Genomic DNA, 18,853 nt, shown 5'->3' with positions numbered 1-18,853 from the left:
TTTGTTTGTTTTTTGGAGGGGAAACTGGGAAAGGAGGAATCATATGACATGTAAATAAAGAAAATATCAAAGAAAAAAAGTACCAAAACATTAATTATTAAGCACACACCCTTAATCTTAGCACTGGGGTAGCAGAGGCAGGCTTTGAGTTCGAGTGTCTCCTGGTCTACAGAGTTAGTTCTGGGGCATCCAGAGCTAGAGAAACCCTGCACAAAAAGTCAAAAAGAAGGAGGAGGAGGAGGAAGAGGAGAAAATAAAATTTAAAAAAATCTGTTCAAAAGTGCATAGCTGGTGATGGAGCAATATTTAAAGTCAGTAAGACCATCATATTTTATAACAAGGCAAGAATGCACAAACATCTATCCAATTTAATAGCTAGGTGGTTGACATTTAAAATTAGAATCTACAAAAAAAACATTTCTTGCAAAATAAAGAGTAAAATTAGAACAAATTTCTAGTTTTTTCACTGAGAAAAAGACTGCCTTAGCAAAATGATATTTTCTTTATTTATAAGTTGTAAGTGAAGGATAGGGCTTCTTAATGAAAGAGCAAGCATGTGAATAATATTACATTTTTTGCTACGGCTTGCTTATATATTATTTCTGATCATTCATATTTCATATCTCTTAGTGATTCCACAAACACACACTGATTTCCTTAATGCCTTGTTCATGAGTTCCTAAAAAAAAGTAGCATCCACCACAGAATTAAGTTATCCAAGAGCAATAAATTTCTCTAGTACAGCCCTAATAATCTTGGATCTTCCTGGTCAAGAATCCATCATCAACACTCACGTCAAGATTCCCATTTCCATGTAGTAGCAGGAAAATGAACGTCTCAAATGCAAACATGCCAGTCAATCCTCAAACATGGGTAATCAAGATTTCCCTAGACTTAACAAATTTTCCCTACGTGAAAATCTGTTAAGGTTTTGCCAGTCATATTCTACGGTGTAGGTGGTCTGAGGCATGCTTGTCACTGTCTGTTTTTCTTGCTGGTCTTTGCTGAGGGCAATCATCTCCAAAGGGCACTACTAGTTCCTGCACCTGTCTCTATTACATATGTTACAATGTCTCTGACCTCCAGTGCCTCACATTTTCAGATCTTCTGTTTCACATTCCCTAAACCAAAGCTTTTCTGACTTAACAACCCACTCAGCCGCTTCTGGATCTATGAAGTTATGGTAAGAAGCTCTCTATTGCATTTCTTGAGATCACTTTAGGCTGTTTGTGGTAAACTCTTCAGTTTACCCAGCAAGCCTCTGATCAGCATTTGCAGCCTGTCTCTCCCACATTTGATGCTAGGATGATGTTAGGATGCTCAAGCTTACACCCTGAGAAAGTAGAAGGCTGCTTCCTCTTTGACACACCCACCTTTGAGTTTGAATCCTAATATCCAGCTTCATAATACCTGCTTCTTCATCTCCACAAGTTCCATTAAATCTTTTTTTTTTCTCATAAGATGCATATTTTTGGTTCAAGTTTTCTCCATTGGACACACATCTTTATGATCATTTTCAAACCATTCATCATGTCTTGATTGTTCTTCAATCTGATTATCTTGTTTCATACATCCACAATTTCAAAAGTACATATTCCAAGAATTTTTTTTTTTTACTTGGAGGTTGTTGTAAATAATTTGTAATATCAAAAATGTAAAAGACCTCATTATACATTTTGTTTGTGTATTTATTTGTGCCTCTTGTGCTTTTGTGCTGTGCAAATTTGTTGTGCATGATATGTTTCAATAAGGAACATATCTCTATGTGTGTGGTGCATTATCTATAAATTTGTTAAAATATTTCATGTTTCAGAGTATAACATTGTCAATGATGTAAATGTACATACTATGTACAAATCACAAAAATGTACATAAAGTAGCTGAAATGAACATGATTTGTTATGGCTGTATTTTAACTCAAACTCAGTCATGAAGCTAGGCTTGGGCAATAAATACAATGTCATTTTGAACAACTTCTGTTTCCCATTCTACACTTTTTATAAATAAAGAAAATATTTCCTAAGTCTACATTAACTCTTTGTTCTAGTTGTAATATATTAAGAGGTGGCCTGCTTTTAATGCAGTGTCTTAAATTATAATGTTACTTTTATAACTGAGAAGATAAGCTAAAATAGTCTCAATTAATATAACTTTTTTTAAAAAATGAATTTAGCAAGAGCATGCTAGTTGAAACCACAATGAACTATACATTGTTGATTTTACTATAATTTTCTGATTTGAACCTAGAACTCTTTCAAAAGGAGCCATCTACTCTTACCCACATTTAACATGGTCTCTGTTGCAGGTTGCTTAGTTATAGAAAATCCATCAAGTAAGTTTATGAAACTTTTTCCCTTCTTTTGAATATCAACCTTAGATTCTCTTACTCAATGACTCCTAATGTGTGGCTCTCTCTCCGTATGTTTGTTGGAAAGACCTTTAAGCTGGATATAAATCATAAAAGCATGACTAATTGCATGGTAACTGGAGAAATGCTTTCTCTCTCTCTGGGGTGAAGTCTCCATGTCTGTATTTTAGCTTGGGAAGTAATGTGGGGATATTTAAACTCCTTGGGGCTTAAAAGCCATATCATTATGAGAATGAAGTCACTGCAATATTTTATATCTTCTAAAACCTTGTAATGTGTAACATTCTTCTGTGTGACCAAGAAGTATTAATGTGCTTTTAGGAGTCAGTGATAACTTCATGCCTTCACATTTGCTTGAAAACTTTTGTTCATTAAAACGGTAAATCTTTCCTTTAAAGTCACTGAAAAAAAAAATGAAAGAATTTTGTATGATGGATGTAAAGAAAGTGAACTTAAAGAGAGAGAACTCCTTTTGTAAACAGGACAGGGTGACTTTAAAGGACTGTTTGACGGGGGTTTTTACAGTTGCTTAAGTGTTAACCATGCAGACAGTAGCCAAGCTTTCTCTTAAGAGAAAGAATACAAGCTAACGCAATTCCATTTAATGCCTTTCTTTACTTGGAGGCCGGTAAGCAAGAAATCCTTCCTGCAACATGTTGAAGAGCTTTGCACAAACAACAACCTAAAGTTTCAAGAGGAATTTTCGGTATGTTGCCAGCAGTTGTCACAACATTGCAAGACCTCCGGTAGTTTCCTGTGTCACATTTCATGTCCATTTTAAGCATGCAAGGCCATGAAGGATCCTGGCCTTGATAATCAATACCCAATTACCAGGTTGATTGTTTAGATAGTAATGTTACACTGGGTAGCCTTTGTTGCAACTTGATCAGAGTATTCACCTACTGTGTTAGGAGAAGGTGGTCTTCTTCAGGCTTCCCTGCAATGGTAGCCTGGCCCCAGCTCCCTGATCACCCACTCAGATGAAGGTGCAAATCCAGAGTGATGGATTCATTAGTTTGCATTTATGTATGAGCTTTCATATAGTTTTATATTTAAATAATCATATTAGATTTAGGCACTTGATGATTCCATATAAGTACATTGACTATTGAATATACTAAGTGCTAGTTAGTATGCATTTGTGGCATAAAATGAACAGGGGCCAGCATTTGATATTTGCAGACACTGCAAATATTACTACAATTTCTAACCCCATCACAATACAGATAAGAAATGTCTGCATTCAATAATGTCTATTTCTAAATTATTATGAAACAAATGCTCAATCCCACATGGAGATATGTAAAACTAACACCTTATTGTTTAAATTATTTTAAAGTTGAAAATAATTTCACCTGTTAACAATTTTATGTTTCTTTTGACATATATTATTAATTATTTGAATATTGCATATCACTAAAATTGAAATTATGTAAAGATATAAAAGTTATATCCATGATCTATGTTGAGGCTCCTAAATACCTTATCTAGATGACCTGGTTATTTTACATTGTGAAAGCAAAGTATATTTTATATTGTATCCAGAAGTCTATTTCTACTTTTATTTTTCATAAATTTCTTAGTGTGTGAACTCCTGAAACAAAGAACTAGACAATTGGCTTAAATTATTCAGGATTATAAAATTTCAGTTTCTCAGGGAGTAAGAACAAAAGCTGTGAGAAGATGAATGGATGTCCTGCTGCTAGCTGCTTATGCTTCCCAAGTAATGCTGGACCAGACTTTGCAAAGCCAAGGCAACCATAAAGTGCCCTTAGCTTTTACACAGAAAGAAATTTCAATTTTTCACCAGGAAAAGTATAATTTTTCTAGAATAGAATCAAACATAGTCAAATTATGCCCAAGTACATGGATAGCTGTATTAGCAAATATATTTTCATGCATTAAGAAAAATTCTAACTTAAGTTTTTTGGGAGGCCATGTTTTTCATCTGTAAAAACAAACAAACAAACAAAAACAAACAACCCAAATCATTCTCATCCTAATGCTTTATTATATTTTTAATCAAAATTATCTTATAATAAACATATATATATATATATAGAGAGAGAGAGAGAGAGAGAGAGAGAGAGAGACACATACATACACACATATATTGGATGCCCAAAGACGACTAATCTTTTAGGACATGTTTTATTTTCTTATCTTTTAGTTATTCATTAAAGTTTATACTATAGCAAACAATGTTTGGTATGTTGGTATTCAGTCATTTAGAATTTATAAGCTAAATGACTTTAGACGAATTACCTAATCTCTCCGTACCTCAATGTCTTCATTTGTGAAAAGATAGTATCTGCCTCACTGAATTGAGAATACTAAAATTATTATGAGTGAAAGTGCTTGGCACAAACATTAGTTACCATGTTGATAATCTCTACCACATATAAATTCAGAGCAGAATAAGAATTGTAGCAATGAGACATGTTTTAAACAGGGTAACTGTATCCTGATTGAGATGTGCATAAAGATGCGAGGATCAACGTTAAATGCTCGTTAAGAAAGACTAATGAAAATTGTGATGTCTAAGATGAACAGTAGCATGAGCCGAATTCTAATGAGAAGATAAAGGGGAAGGAAGGATTCCAGGGAGAGAGAATAAATGAATTGGGTGGGGAGGCCAGGCAATCGGCTCATTTTGTTCCCATGAGAAGACATCAAACAGGAGCAGAAAGAGCTACCTAGGGAAGCTCATCAAGGCTCTATGTCCTAATCAGAATAAGACCACCCAGTATTATGATGCTGTTCAAAGTAGCAGCCTGGTAACTGAGTATTGGTTAGCTGAGCCAGAGTAGCTTGAAACTATAAATAGTAACTTGCATGTGGAATAATTCCAAACTGATCATTTTCAAGTCAATTTCAAACACGTCTTTCTTTGCCTTCTCTCTTTCTGTACTTCTAAAATCTTGACACAGGGAAATTCTTTAGGGCCTCCTAATATTATCTTTTTATGAGCCTTGTTGCTTATAACCCACCTCACCCATGATATTCATGCCTGTGAAAACAACTCTTCAGACTCTATTTTACTGTTAGAAGAATAAAGCAGAGTTCTTGAATAAAAAATAATTTATGATTACATTGAAATGGGAAAAGTTGCTTTAATTTCTTTACATAACCTGAAATAATCTCATGAGTGGCCATCATCTGCCAAACAAAATAATGCACACAAGTTCTCACACCAGCCTCCTTAAAAATGCTTGCATGAGAAAGAACAAGATGGAGAAGAGCATTTTTCTCTCCAATGTCAACAGTAGGTCTCACTGACCCTTCATCTGTGTCTGATCACTCTAAATCTCACCTTTACATTCCATTATCAATTTAACAAGGCCAACTGAGTACAGTATTGACCTTTGACATTGCCTCAAACTGGCCAGGGTTGTGCCAATTAATAAGCATGAAATCACACTGTCTGGGGAGAAAAAACAAAAAATAAATCATTCAACTCCCTTCCTCCCTCTAGAGTGTTATTAACATATTAAAGAACAGTTGGGTGCACCTGATTAAGCTGTGGGTAGCCTGTGGCACCTTAGTTCTCTCCAGAGTTCAATGATATTATCTCAAGGGAGAGTATTAGTCTAGCTGATCAAAATCACTCAGAATAGTAATGGTGACATTTAGGGAAAAATCTTTACTATTCATTTGACCTTGTTCCTCTATCTATGATAGAAGTTTTAATTAAAAATTTTAAAATGTGGCCTGGGAGACTAGCTCTGCAATAAAGACTGCATGGCAAGCATAAAGCTCAGGATCCAATGCCCAGTACCAAATACACAAAATTAAAAATAAATTTAAAAAAATTATGGCTGAAACGATAGCTCAGTAGACTGTCTGTGCAAGCATCAAGACCTGAATTGGATACCTAGAACCTATGTAAAAAGCTGACCAATGTGGCAGGTATGTATATTCCCAGCCTTGGGAAGGTGGGCAGAGCTAGGTCCCTGAGGCTAGGTGACCCGACTAGCCTCAGTCTTGGCAAGTTCAGTCTGGTTGAGTCTTGGCTCAGTCTAATGAGAGATACGTAATTTAAAGAATTTTAATAAAAGAAAATTGGTCTGTGACACCTGAAAAATGACGCCCAAGGTTGTCCTCTATTCTGTAACATGTAGATGAACACACATGTATAAACACAGGTGCAAGTACACACCACACACACACACACACACACACATACAAGTTTAACAAATGAATGGTTCAGAAAAAGAAATTGGGTTTTAATGGGCATAATTTTATATTTACCAAGTTGAAACTTTATCATTTCTTTTCCATAGGAATTACCAAAATTTCTTCAAGATCTCTCCTCAACTGATGCTGATCTCCCTTGGAACAGAGCAAAAAATCACTTTCCAAACATAAAACCATGTAGGTGCAATTTTCATTTATAGTCTGACTATCAAGTATTCAAAAATGGCCACCATCTTAATGGTTTGCATTTATTTAATGCTTTATTACACATTCATTGAGTTCCAATAATATACTTTGTTAATGGTGACTTTCAAGTTGTATCGCATTTGCTTTGTTCTTCATTACTAAACTTAATTTACATGGTTTCCAGTTTGTTCACCCAAGTTTCATTTATGCAGGTGTAAGAAATTGTAGATCGACCTGCTTTTCAGCTTTGTAATTTAAGCCTTTTAACATCTTCCTATAGAACATGGCTCAAACAGAAGGGAAATTAACACTTAGCTTTGTGTATTAGCTTTCCTTAAGAGAATAGTAGTCTTCTGGAACCTAAAATACTAGTTGATTATCAGAGTCAATTTCTTTTGACTAGAACTCTTTTATGCAGAGAGGCAGAGGTATACCTTGCTATAGGACCATTCCACTTTTCAATTCAAGTAAATAAACAGTGTTTTTGGGTTTTTTTGTTTTTGTTTTTAAGAATTAACAATGGCTTATAGCAGAAGATTTGATATCCCTGTATTACTAATTTGTCTATTGTGGTCTTTCAATGAATGTTCCCCCACTAGATGGAATTCTATCCCAATGCATTTTTATACTAAGAAATTAAGAATTTTAATGCTCTGAAACTTTGTTCCAATATACACTGGGACAGACGATGACACAGCCTTGTAATCTCAAGTAACTGGGAGGCGTGAGCATGAAGACTGAAAGTTCAAGAACAATCTTCTCTACCTAAGGAATTCCAGATAGACCCAAGCAACTTAGTCAGTCCCTACCTTGATTTCTAAAAAGGTTTTACAAAGAACTGGGACTATAGTTCATTGATAGACGGTTTCCAAACATGCATAAGCCTAGTGCTTTAATAAACACAAACAAACAAATAAACAAAAAATATTGAAGAAATTCCTACAGGTCTTAAAAAACGCTAATTTAGAGGAGACTATAATCTCACAAATAATTTAAATAGGAAGAAGCAGAACACAGGCTGGTACTAGAGGATAAGTTATTCACAAAGGCTACCATATTTAGAGGATGATGATATCAGAGGTTATGATCCACACAACCTTGTAGTGCCCAGGAAGTAGAATAGAAAGAAGAACAAATAGCATTAACTCCTGGAGATTCTTTCTGTTGCAAAATAAATCATAAGGAAATGACTTCAGCAGCAAGATGAGAAAGCTATGGGGTGAGAAGTATCGTATATGACTGATAGTCTCTAAATATCTGAAGTCATGACCTTTCTCAGCATGCTTTCCATTCCAACTTTAAGAGCATTAACTTGAGTTGGACACGTCTTAAGTTTAAGTGGGAGTGCCCATGTTGCTAGAGGTATTTCCACTAAGTTTCTTCTAGACTGCTTACAACATGCTTATTGAAGTATCATTCTTTGTAAATAAATATCATATTCTTATCAAAAGGCCACTACCATGAGCTTATTAACACTGAGTTCTAGTTGCACTATACAATGGGCTGATTTGCAATGTGTAAAGTAACTCAAATATGTCTAACTAATCTCTAAGGCATTTTGAACTTAAAGTAAGAAAATCTGAGTTCTTAAGTTCTATTGTTTCATTTGTTTGGAATAAGATCTTGGTTAATTATCCCCATTCCAACTGAAAGAAAATTCAGTCCATATCCATATTACTTTTATGATGAGACAGGACAAGAGTGGTTGATGGTAGTAAAAGTTCAATCTCAAAACAATAAGGATCATAAATGTCTCAAGCCTCCATACTAAGGTTAAGATAAAAATAATAAAACTTCCTGGGATGGAGTTCTCTCTTGTGGCTCTCTCTCTTTGTGACTACCAACAAACGGTCTGTTTCTCCTAAGGCCATTAGAAGATTAGGTAAAATAATGACTTAAATCACCTTGCCCACTACTAGAACACATAGCCCTCATGGTGTGTGATCAATAGATCATTTTCTTTTAAATGCTGATAACTTTCTCAATGGAGAGGACTGCGATACTTCCTGGGGCACTGAATTCTGAAGATAGCAATTCACCATCCCTCACTAGAGCTAGAAGGCCATTTGTAATGTCATAGCCATGTCTGGAGGAAGGATAGCATATTTTCAGACGCAAGCCCATTCAGAGACAGTTCCACAAACAAGATTTTGTGGTTATGTGTTGCCATTGGGCTTGCACGCAAAACATAAAACTGGAAAACTGTGTCTTCCCTTGCAGTGAATGAATATATTTCAATAGAGTCTGGAGTTTTGCTTGAGCCAGCTTTGAGTACTCTTGTTTTTCCCCTGAGTAATGTCAGAAAGAGAATTTCAAATATCACAGTGCCTTTTGGAAGATATTAGTTTACAGGGCTTTGGGATACTAGAATTAGCAGCGAATACTTGCAGACTTGATTTCCAAAGCTCTGTCTGACAGGACACTATGACCTTAATATCCAAATACCATGGGAAAAAGCTTAGCATGCTATTAACTCAGTTCATTATAAATAGTCGTATCAAGTGAATAGCAGCCCAGTGACTTCCCTTCCTGAAGTGTAAGACTAATCATAAAAAGTTCAGTCTTACTGACACATAAATGATTTGCAGAAATTCATTTAAACATTAGAAGTCTCTAAATTTAAATGCATTGGTCCTAACTTCTCACAATATAACTAAAACATTTTAAATAATTAATATTGGTATCCAGTGGTATATGCTTTAACTTGGAGAAATTGAGAAAAGTCCAAAGTATTTCCTGTAAGCCTTCACATTTCTTCAAGAGAGTTAAACAATAAGTATGCTAACTACATAGAAGAGTTGAGGCTAGTAACAACCAGAAAAGCTAAGTGGTTCCCTCAGATTCTGTATAACTACACACCCAATCCTCTTCTCACTCTCCCTCCATGAAGACACCAACCTTATGTCCTTTCTTATCCAAGCGCTGATCACTCAGACCCTGGCAAACACAAAGCATGTATTGGTCCCTTAGCTACACAACCCAGCCAAACCTCTGAATCATTCAGTCAAAGAAACTTTGAGATTCCTGTGTTTGAAGTTATCAGTAGACTTTACAGGTATAAAATTAACTTGGTAGAAATCCCCAAGAAAATTTCTGGTACTCCCTTTTTGAAAAGCATCACTGGGCACAGAATAACTACTTAATGATATTTCTTTAAAATAGTCTGAAGAAGAATAACTAGAAATATTATATTAGAGAAAGAATAGGAAAATGATGGGAGAGAGTAAATGGTTTAAAACTAGATATAAAACTAAACCAAAACTCAACATCTTTCAAGATATGAATGGTGTACCTGTGGATCTGGGGATTTTGTTCCTGGCGATATATTGTACAAATGCAGTTTTACAGCTATGTCATCAGCTTCGTTATGTTTTCCAGCATTTTGAATAACAAGTGGGATCTGTTTAAGCCATAATTAAATAGGTATACTAAATTAAAAATACTGTATGTTGTCTTAAGAATACAAGCTAAATATATTTATGATTGTGTAGAAAGATTAAGTAAACAAAATAAGCTTCAGAATAGAGAATGTGGTATAGAACATTTGTAGTTAATTTTATAATAATGAATGTAGGGATGTTATAAATATATCTAAGAGCTTATTAATTGATATTTTTGTGTAGTAAAATATTGGGACATGAGGGAATAATTTTTAAGTGTCATACTCATATATGTGTTGGGATTATTAGATACTGAACTTTTATATTACTTTCATGGTATAAAGGTCTTGGGACTTTGAAAATCCAATTATAATTTCTTATGTTTTTTTCTCAGACAATAATAACAGAGTGAAGCTCATAGCTGATGTAAGCATCCCTGGATCAGATTACATTAATGCCAGCTATGTTTCTGTGAGTTACTATTTTCATAGATAATATGTTTTGATAAAGGATGGATACCAAAAATTTCAGATCTTTAAGACAGCAAATTCATTAAAACACTATGGAATGGAAAGCCTGAGGCCCATATTTTTTCAGAATTGGGGATAGGCAGGCTTTTGATTACTTGTGTACTTCACTAGTTCCATGCAGGCAGAAAATTTCTTCTTCTTACCATACCTGATCTTTGCACCATTTTACATGTTTTGTTAATATATTCTCCAAACACAAGGTCAGCTAATCTCTCTGTCAGTGAAACATCAGTCAAATTGACAGTCATGCTCATAGAGTGTAAAAACTTGTTATATACCTCTCCCTTTGAGATATGGAGTCCATCAAAGGAATGATGATGATGTAAAATGTATATATACTCCATGAAGCCTCTCTGTAAACATAAGTGGATCAAGATGGAGACAATTGTGATGTGCTCAGTGTAGTCTCTTACATAGCAGAGGTGATAAATTCTTACTAAGCCAGACTGAAAACAGAGTGAAGCAAATTTGTTCTCAGTTCCTCTTTTTGACAATGGATTTTTTTGTTTGTTTGGTTGGTTTGGTTTTTATTTGTTTGTTTGTTTGTTTGTTTGGGTTTTTTCAGTCAATAGTCTTCACCATGTTGGGTACTCAGAAATCTCTATTTGACTGACACATTCTTACACTTTGAGAGTGGGAAGAGCACCTTAGTCCTTTAATGAGACATTCACCTCGGAACATATTCTAAACACCATTGGAAGTTAATGTTAGTCTCTCCAGGCTCAGTTCATTAATTTTCTCCCAAGGGAGATGACATCATCTCTAAACAACTCTATTCTGTGATTCCAAGGTAGTCCCTTTATGTTCTTTCCTACTTCCTTCAGTTGGGATGATGAGATTGATCGTCATTGTCTTACGAGCCTACAGATACCGGAAGATTTCTGCTGCTTTGCACACTCTCCAGTTTTATATTATTTTCCTGTTCTTAGATATTTTCCTACTCACTGACCTGTCACTTCCTTCAATTTACTCCAATTTATTTGAGATTTATCTATGATACTTCATCCTTTTCCTTACATACCATACTGTATTTATTGTTTCTAAGCTTTTGTGAAGTTGTGTATGTGTAGATCATATAATAATTCCTTACTAGTTGGTAACTCTAAAATTTCAATCACATGTTGGGTCTTACTGTTAAAGGACTAAAGTGTGGAGAAGTGAAGACTTCTCTACATAGCATTTAAGGGAGGGTCTAGAGAAGGTAAGTATTTCACTCAATTTTGATGTAAGATCTTTAGGTCTTTATTCAAATGACCATGTGAATATACTGTTGAAAGGTTTTTTTTCATTTATCAAATAATTGAGTCCTTGTGATATGAAATTCTTCTCTACATAGTGTACAGAACTTTTATGCTTACTAATTTTAATTGTAGACTAGGCCCTATAGCCTGCTGAAGTCTTGCTTTATGCAATAAAACCTAGATATCTACATTTTTAAATAAAACTGTTGATCTAGTGATCAAATAAATGTCTTGCAATGCTATAGAGTGGGACAGACCTAAGTTGTCATTCTATTTTCAACTTGCCAATAGGTAGGTCTAAATCAATACCTCATTTTCTGTAATATTATTTCAAATATGGGACAATGTTAGAACAGGACATGTTTGGGCTTACAGAGTCTAAAGTGGCAAGCACAGGCCCACGTGGGTCTGTACCTGTCATCTGTTTATATCTTATGGCTGTTAGCTTGGAATTTTTGTGGCACTCCTAACAGTGGGAACAGGTGTGTCTCTGACTCATTGCATATTCGTGGTAATCTTTTCCTCCTATTGGGTTGCCTTGTGTACCCTCTATACAAGGACTTTTGCTTTGTATTCTTGTATCTTCTTTTGTCATATTTGGTTGTTGTCTCTTAGAGGTCTGCTCCTTTCTTAAGTGGAGGAGGAGTGGATGTGGAGAGATGGAAGTTCCAGGGGGAGATATGTGTGTGTGTGTGTGTGTGTGTGTGTGTGTGTGTGTGTGTGTATACATACATATACATATATATTCAAACAAACTGTTTATATACACAAAAACAATTTTTAAGAAAATTTTAAGAAAAGATGGTTTAAGCAACTAGAAAGTTGCCTTTGCTTAACTAGGAAGGCTCTGTTACAATAAAGTGATGTTAAAAATATGAAATCATGTAAAAAAAAAATCCTGTGCCTTACATAGCAAGAAGGAGCAAGTGAAGGAACTCCGTGTGAAAGTAGGTTTGTATGTGTATTGTGCAAGTGTGTTGCATTGCTAAGACTTGCCAGGAAAGCATCCTTTACTGAAGATAGCAGGGACAAGAGAAAAATAATAGCAACAATACCATATTTCTTACTTCTCTACCGCCAAAAACATGTGACACTTCACTTTTGTTTTTACTCTTTAAAGTTGATGAAGCATCCCAAAGAGCAAGAGACAGAGACCAGAATGGTTTCAAATGTCATGTCTTTGGATCTGGGAGGCAAGGGAAGAAGACTAAAGGTGGTGGAAATAATTGGTCTGTGTAAAGGAAAGCAGGCTCCAGGAAAGGAAAGGGAGGAGCAGGTGACATTTAGGAGTTATCTAAAACCAGGATCTATCACTGGACTCATGTGACAGTACATACCCATGTTCCTCTGTCCTGAGCCAGGCTAGGGAATTGTGTTTCTTTTTCCAGGACTCAGTGACAGGCCATAAAATTTTGATAAAGGGTATAGTGTGAGAAAGGAAGGAGATGAGAGATTGCAGTCTCATAGGCAGCTAATTGTATCAATATATCTAGAAACAGTTCAGTGGGACCAATGGTAAAAATGAGAATTTATGGACAATAGGAGGGATCTGCTCTCAATCATGGAAACCAGGAATTCTCTGTCAACAGCTTTTAACCCACATTCGCATGTGTGTGTCTTATTAAGAATACATGTTATGTTTGGAGTTACTAAGGGGGATTAAATAATTATGTATTTGAAATTGATAAAGAAAATAAGGCTTTGTTGGCAATAGATAAATTACTTTTTTTGACATGTTCTACAATGCCTGGGACTTAGCACACATTGCGCAAATAGATTCACTGATATGAGCACTGCTAATGAATTAGGTGGGAGTATTGTATGTGTTCTTCAGAACATGGGTGGGCCTTCTTTTTCTGTCCTTCTGTGTCTGTGACCCTAGGCACTCCAAAATTCTGTATCTATAAATGAGGAACAAAAATGGCAACCTCATAGGAAGACCTATCGTGTCAGCTAACCTGGACCCCTGGGAGCTCCCAGAGTCTGAGCCACCAACCAAAGAGCTTGCACTGTCTGGCCCATGGCCCCAGGCACATAAGGCGGGCCACCTTCTTTGGCCTCAGTGGAAGAGGATGTGTCTAGTCTTGTACAGACTTGACACCCCGGGAAGGAAGTTGCCTGGGGCGTTGGGGGGGAGGAGCACTCTCTCAGAGGTGAAGGGGATGGGCTGTTGGAGGAACGGGGGTGGGGAAAGACCTCTGGGAGAGGGAACCCCGAGGGGAGGGGGCAACGTTAGAGATGTAAATAATTAAAATAATTAATTTTAAAAAACAATTTCCTAACGGCTGCTGCAGGTTTAAAGAAGTTAATGTGCGCAAGTACCTAATCACATCAGAAGCACCCAATGAATGCATGTTACTTTGACTGTAGTGCGTGTTTGTTTACAGTCCACTTTATACTTCTTGGCTAGTAACCCCAGGAAAATCTTAGAAACCAACTAAAGGGCAACCATAAAACCTGCCATGTACAATCAATGATGATGATGAGCCCTGAACCCCACAATGAAACTTAGACTTTATTTTTTTCCTAATTATTATATACATTGTTAAAACCAGCCAAACTGCTGGGCGGTGGTGGCGCACACCTTTAATCCCAGCACTTGGGAGGCAGAGGCAGGCGGATTTCTGAGTTCGAGGCCAGCCTGGTCTACAGAGTGAGTTCCAGGACAGCCAGGGCCATACAGAGAAACCCTGTCTCGGGGGGGGAAAAAAAAAAAAAAAAAACCAGCCAAATTGTATATTCCAATTCGGGGAAAGCTTTCAAGCTAATAGGTCTCTTCTCAGAGGAAGTGAATTTTAAATGCCATTACGTAAAACTAACAGCTAAAGTAGTAAAAAGAAGCAGCTTGCTTCCGCAACTCTAAGAAGATATGAGGGAAGTGTCGAGCATTTCCGGTTGGGCAGCATTTCCCATCTCCTTAGCAGTCATTCCTTGAGGAAAAAAAAAAAGCTTAAATCTCCTTGTCCTCTCTATATGAAAAGCAAGGAGCAAGTGGGAAAGTATATATGGTGTATTAAGAAAATTTAAAAATAATATGTATATATTTAAAACTCACTCAGGAAGTGAAAGAATTGATTAGAAATGAAGTGAAAGAATTAGAAAGGTAATTAGTTCCACCTTCACAGACCGCCCAGAGCGGACCTTTGCCTTCTCTAACACATTTAAAAAAAAAATTAAGTGTAATCTTTGACAAAAAGGAAAAGAAACAGCAAAAGAAAAAGAAAGACCAACAACAAATATAGTGGTATGCAAAACATGTTTACCATCCAGTAAAATGTGGATGATTCAGTGTGATTTTTTTTTTTGTAAATACTTGCTAAAATTTTTAAAGGAATAATATTTTGGGGCATATATGTTTGAGCTTTTGCAGAATGGAGTATAGTTTATAGTGTGTAATATTAATTAGTATCCAACCTAGTTCCCCTCTAAGCATGCCTGCTTCCAAGCCTAGCTTACTAGTCTATGTCCTCACCTACAGTCACTAAACATAAAGGACTAAGCTGCCTCGTTCCTCACTGCCTATGTCTCCCCCTCCTCACTGAATCTACCAACTTGAGTCCAGGGTATCAAGTGCAGGACACAGTATCTGTAATGTGGATTGCCTTGGTGCTGCTTGTATTTTGATGCTAATTCTGCTTCCTGAAGAGGGGCAGATCTTGTACTCAGGTGATTCCATATGAGCCTTCTCCCCATTTTAACTGGTCAAATAAAGGCTAGAGCCTGTTATTAGGCAATGGAAGGGAAAGGTCGGGCTGGAAGTTTTAGAGAAGGAGCAAGGAAGAAAAAAGAGGGATGAAAAGACAGAGGAGTAGAGAGAGAGGAAGATGGAGGAAAAAGGAGGTTGAAGATGAAGGTGGCCTGGAGGAGCCACAAGTAGCAAGGGATCTCATAGCTGGGGAATAGAGTGGTGTAGTGGTAGATCTGCCCAATCTAGGCTAGGCGTGCAGCTTATAAATACTATACCTGAGTTGTATGTTCTTTGTACAAGCATATTGGGGTTGGAAATTTATGGATATGAATCTTGCTGGTATTAAATATTAGGGCTGTACAATGTTTTCAATTTGCGACAATTTAGGTGGGCATGAGAAAGGGTGAAACTACAGAGCAGTCATTGGTGGTCGGTGTAGCCAACTCTGGGGTGGTCAGTCTGTGGAACATGGGCGGTACCTCCAGGTGTTCTCAGGAAGGACTGATTTGGGTGGCGTAGCAAGCCAGCCAGAGGAACCAGGGCCAGACAGCTGTTTTAGGCATCGATCGGGAAAGGAAGAAAGGGTAGCTACTGATTCTAGAGCCTAGCCGGAGCTAGTGTGCATTTTTAAAATTACACGTAACATATCTGCTTCTTTTTGTTTTAACTGGTACTTCTATGATTCTTACATTTAACTCCAGGGCTATTGATGCTCTCTTCCAACACTACCTCTCTGTTAACTCTTGGTGATGTCAAAATCCATTTCGAATGTTGATTTACTGCTACAATCTCTCCCAGTGGCTTGCCCTCTGGTTGACTTCATCACAATGTTCACAGCACAGACCCGTACACGGCCTGTAGTGCAGCCTCTCCACAATCTTCCAAATCCTTCTTCCCAGCTCACTGGAACTTGACAGTTCCCCCTCTCTACTATAACCTCTAACCCATAAATCTTATCGGAATTTCAGTCTTTTCCATTCCAACCAATACTTCACCTTCTTCTGAAGTTTATATTTCAAGTTCCATTATTATGTTTCTTCAGTCTTCTATTTCTTTAATGATTTCTCTTCTTCTCTCAGTCTTGATAATTATCCCATCTTGTTTATTGAAAACTCTGTGTGAATTTTCAAGCTTATCCACTAGATAGGATTGGAGAAATATTCATGGCCACACCACTTTAACCAGAGGTTTTCAATCACGCCACAGTTCCCTAATCCATTCAAGTCCTCACTCTCAGGATTATTTCATTCTTTCTCTCAGCTCCAAGGCCTGTTCCACATGTTCCCCTAAATATGATGGCTAGACTATCTCCCTGATACAATGGGCACAACAAAAAAAGCTGCCTGCAGTTCTTCATCTGCATCTATTGACTTACTCTTTTTGCCATGGCCAAGATAAATTGTCTGAGTCTTTAGTTAGCCCATCCCTCATCTCTAAGAGCATAGGCTGAGAATTGTCTCTCTCCCTTCTGCACCATTAGTGTTATTCTTTGAGACACCGAGCAACCAGATCGTGATTCCCTTCATCTTACAAGAGAAATATCGTAATATTGTATTAGAGCTTTCTAACTATTTCTGTATTCATTCTGTTGTAGCCTTCTTCTTGCGTTAAAGATTTTTTTTCTTTTTAATTTTATGTCCATATGTATTTATACGCATGCCTGTGTTGGGGTGGCTGCTCATGGTGGCCAGAATAGGCTTCGAATACCTTGGAGCTTGACTTATAGGTGCTTGTGAACAGTATGATGTGGGTGATAGAAAATAAACTCGGACCTTCTAGAAGATTGAAAAGCTCTCTTAATTGTTGAGACATCTCTCCAGCCTCCATCCCCACCTCATTTTTTTTTTTTGAGACAAGGTTTCTTGTATATTAGGATGGCCTGGAACTCACTGGGTTATAGAGGTAACTCCTGGTCCTACTGCCTCCACACCTCAAGTGCTGGGATTACACACCTATACCATTATACTATTTTCCTGTAGGGCTGTGCCCCATTCACACTACAGTCTTCCATTCTGTGCTCACCTCCCATTCTTTTTCTTCCATAGCTATTCAGACTATTCAAATCATACTTGATGCCAAGGAGGCTCAAACAAACAAACAAACAAACAAACAAACAAAAGCCTACTGTTTATGAGATCACTGGCTAAATACTCAGGAAACTTGCATCTAATATCAGCTCATTTGCTCTTTCATTAAGTCTGTTGGAAGTTTTGATTCTCATCTATTGCACATTGATTTTCTCTCAGCAGCTTGACCTCCATGCCTTAAAATGGAAGGGACAGAGATCACAATCCCTGAATTTACCATCTCCTCCTAAACTCATGTTGCTGATGCTCTCATCCATCCCAATGACTTTATGTATTATTATCTTCCCCTTAGAACTTCTTAAATTCCAACTGCACATGCCTAGTTGTAAAACATTTCAACTTGAATATCTAATACTTTAAATTTAATATAGTCATTTTGAATGACTGATTTTCCATATGATTTCCCTTATCTGTAAGAATTCCTCTTCTTTCTCTGGAGAAATTATTTAGTTCATCTGTTTATCTAATGCCCTATACACAGTCTATTATCAAAGTCCTAGCACTACATTAGATTGGGGGTGGGGGATTCTAGTTTCATATTCACATGTTGGAGTATCTAAGATTATTCACCATTCAAAGGTAAGTAATATTTTTAAGTAACCACATCATTTTACAACTAACATATTTCTAGTATTGCTCAAAAGTAAAAATATGCTACTTGCACATCAATAATGATGCTGTGTGTGAAATTGCATCATTCTAGGGATACCTATGTCCAAATGAGTTTATTGCTACCCAAGGCCCGTTACCAGGAACAGTTGGAGATTTTTGGAGAATGGTATGGGAAACCAGAGCGAAAACATTAGTCATGCTCACACAGTGTTTTGAGAAAGGACGGGTGAGTTATATGACATATCTTCAACAATTTGCTGTTTTATGATTATGTTAATATTTGTGAATATTCCAGCTAGTACTATGCATAGGTCATCAACTAAATCTGTGTATTATATAGCCTTGACTTAGTAGCATTGATGATTGTAAAGAACAGTATCGCAATGGCTCATGAACTGCTGATTTTCTCTGATGCAGATCAGATGCCATCAGTATTGGCCAGAGGACAACAAGCCAGTGACAGTATTTGGAGACATAGTAATTACAAAGCTTATGGAGGACATTCAGATTGATTGGACCATCAGGGATCTGAAAATTGAAAGGGTAAAACTAAAGTTAAAAAAG

General features: G+C 36.7%; 1 protein-coding gene across 1 annotated transcript in view; it reads left to right on the top strand.

The window, feature by feature from the left end:
• Ptprq (protein tyrosine phosphatase receptor type Q) overlaps nucleotides 1-18,853 on the top strand; it is a 190,831-nt gene that overhangs the window by 163,115 nt on the left and 8,863 nt on the right. The window contains exons 36-41 of the mRNA XM_031349633.1: nucleotides 2,306-2,332; nucleotides 2,993-3,074; nucleotides 6,652-6,742; nucleotides 10,526-10,602; nucleotides 18,381-18,515; nucleotides 18,707-18,832. Coding sequence (XP_031205493.1) covers nucleotides 2,306-2,332; nucleotides 2,993-3,074; nucleotides 6,652-6,742; nucleotides 10,526-10,602; nucleotides 18,381-18,515; nucleotides 18,707-18,832 — 538 coding nt within the window. The remainder of the gene's footprint in view (nucleotides 1-2,305; nucleotides 2,333-2,992; nucleotides 3,075-6,651; nucleotides 6,743-10,525; nucleotides 10,603-18,380; nucleotides 18,516-18,706; nucleotides 18,833-18,853) is intronic.

Source organism: Mastomys coucha, unplaced genomic scaffold, assembly GCF_008632895.1.
Source record: "Mastomys coucha isolate ucsf_1 unplaced genomic scaffold, UCSF_Mcou_1 pScaffold4, whole genome shotgun sequence".
NCBI lineage: Eukaryota > Metazoa > Chordata > Mammalia > Rodentia > Muridae > Mastomys > Mastomys coucha.
Note: the sequence above shows the minus strand (reverse complement) of the source record. Positions and strands in the feature narration are given on the sequence as shown.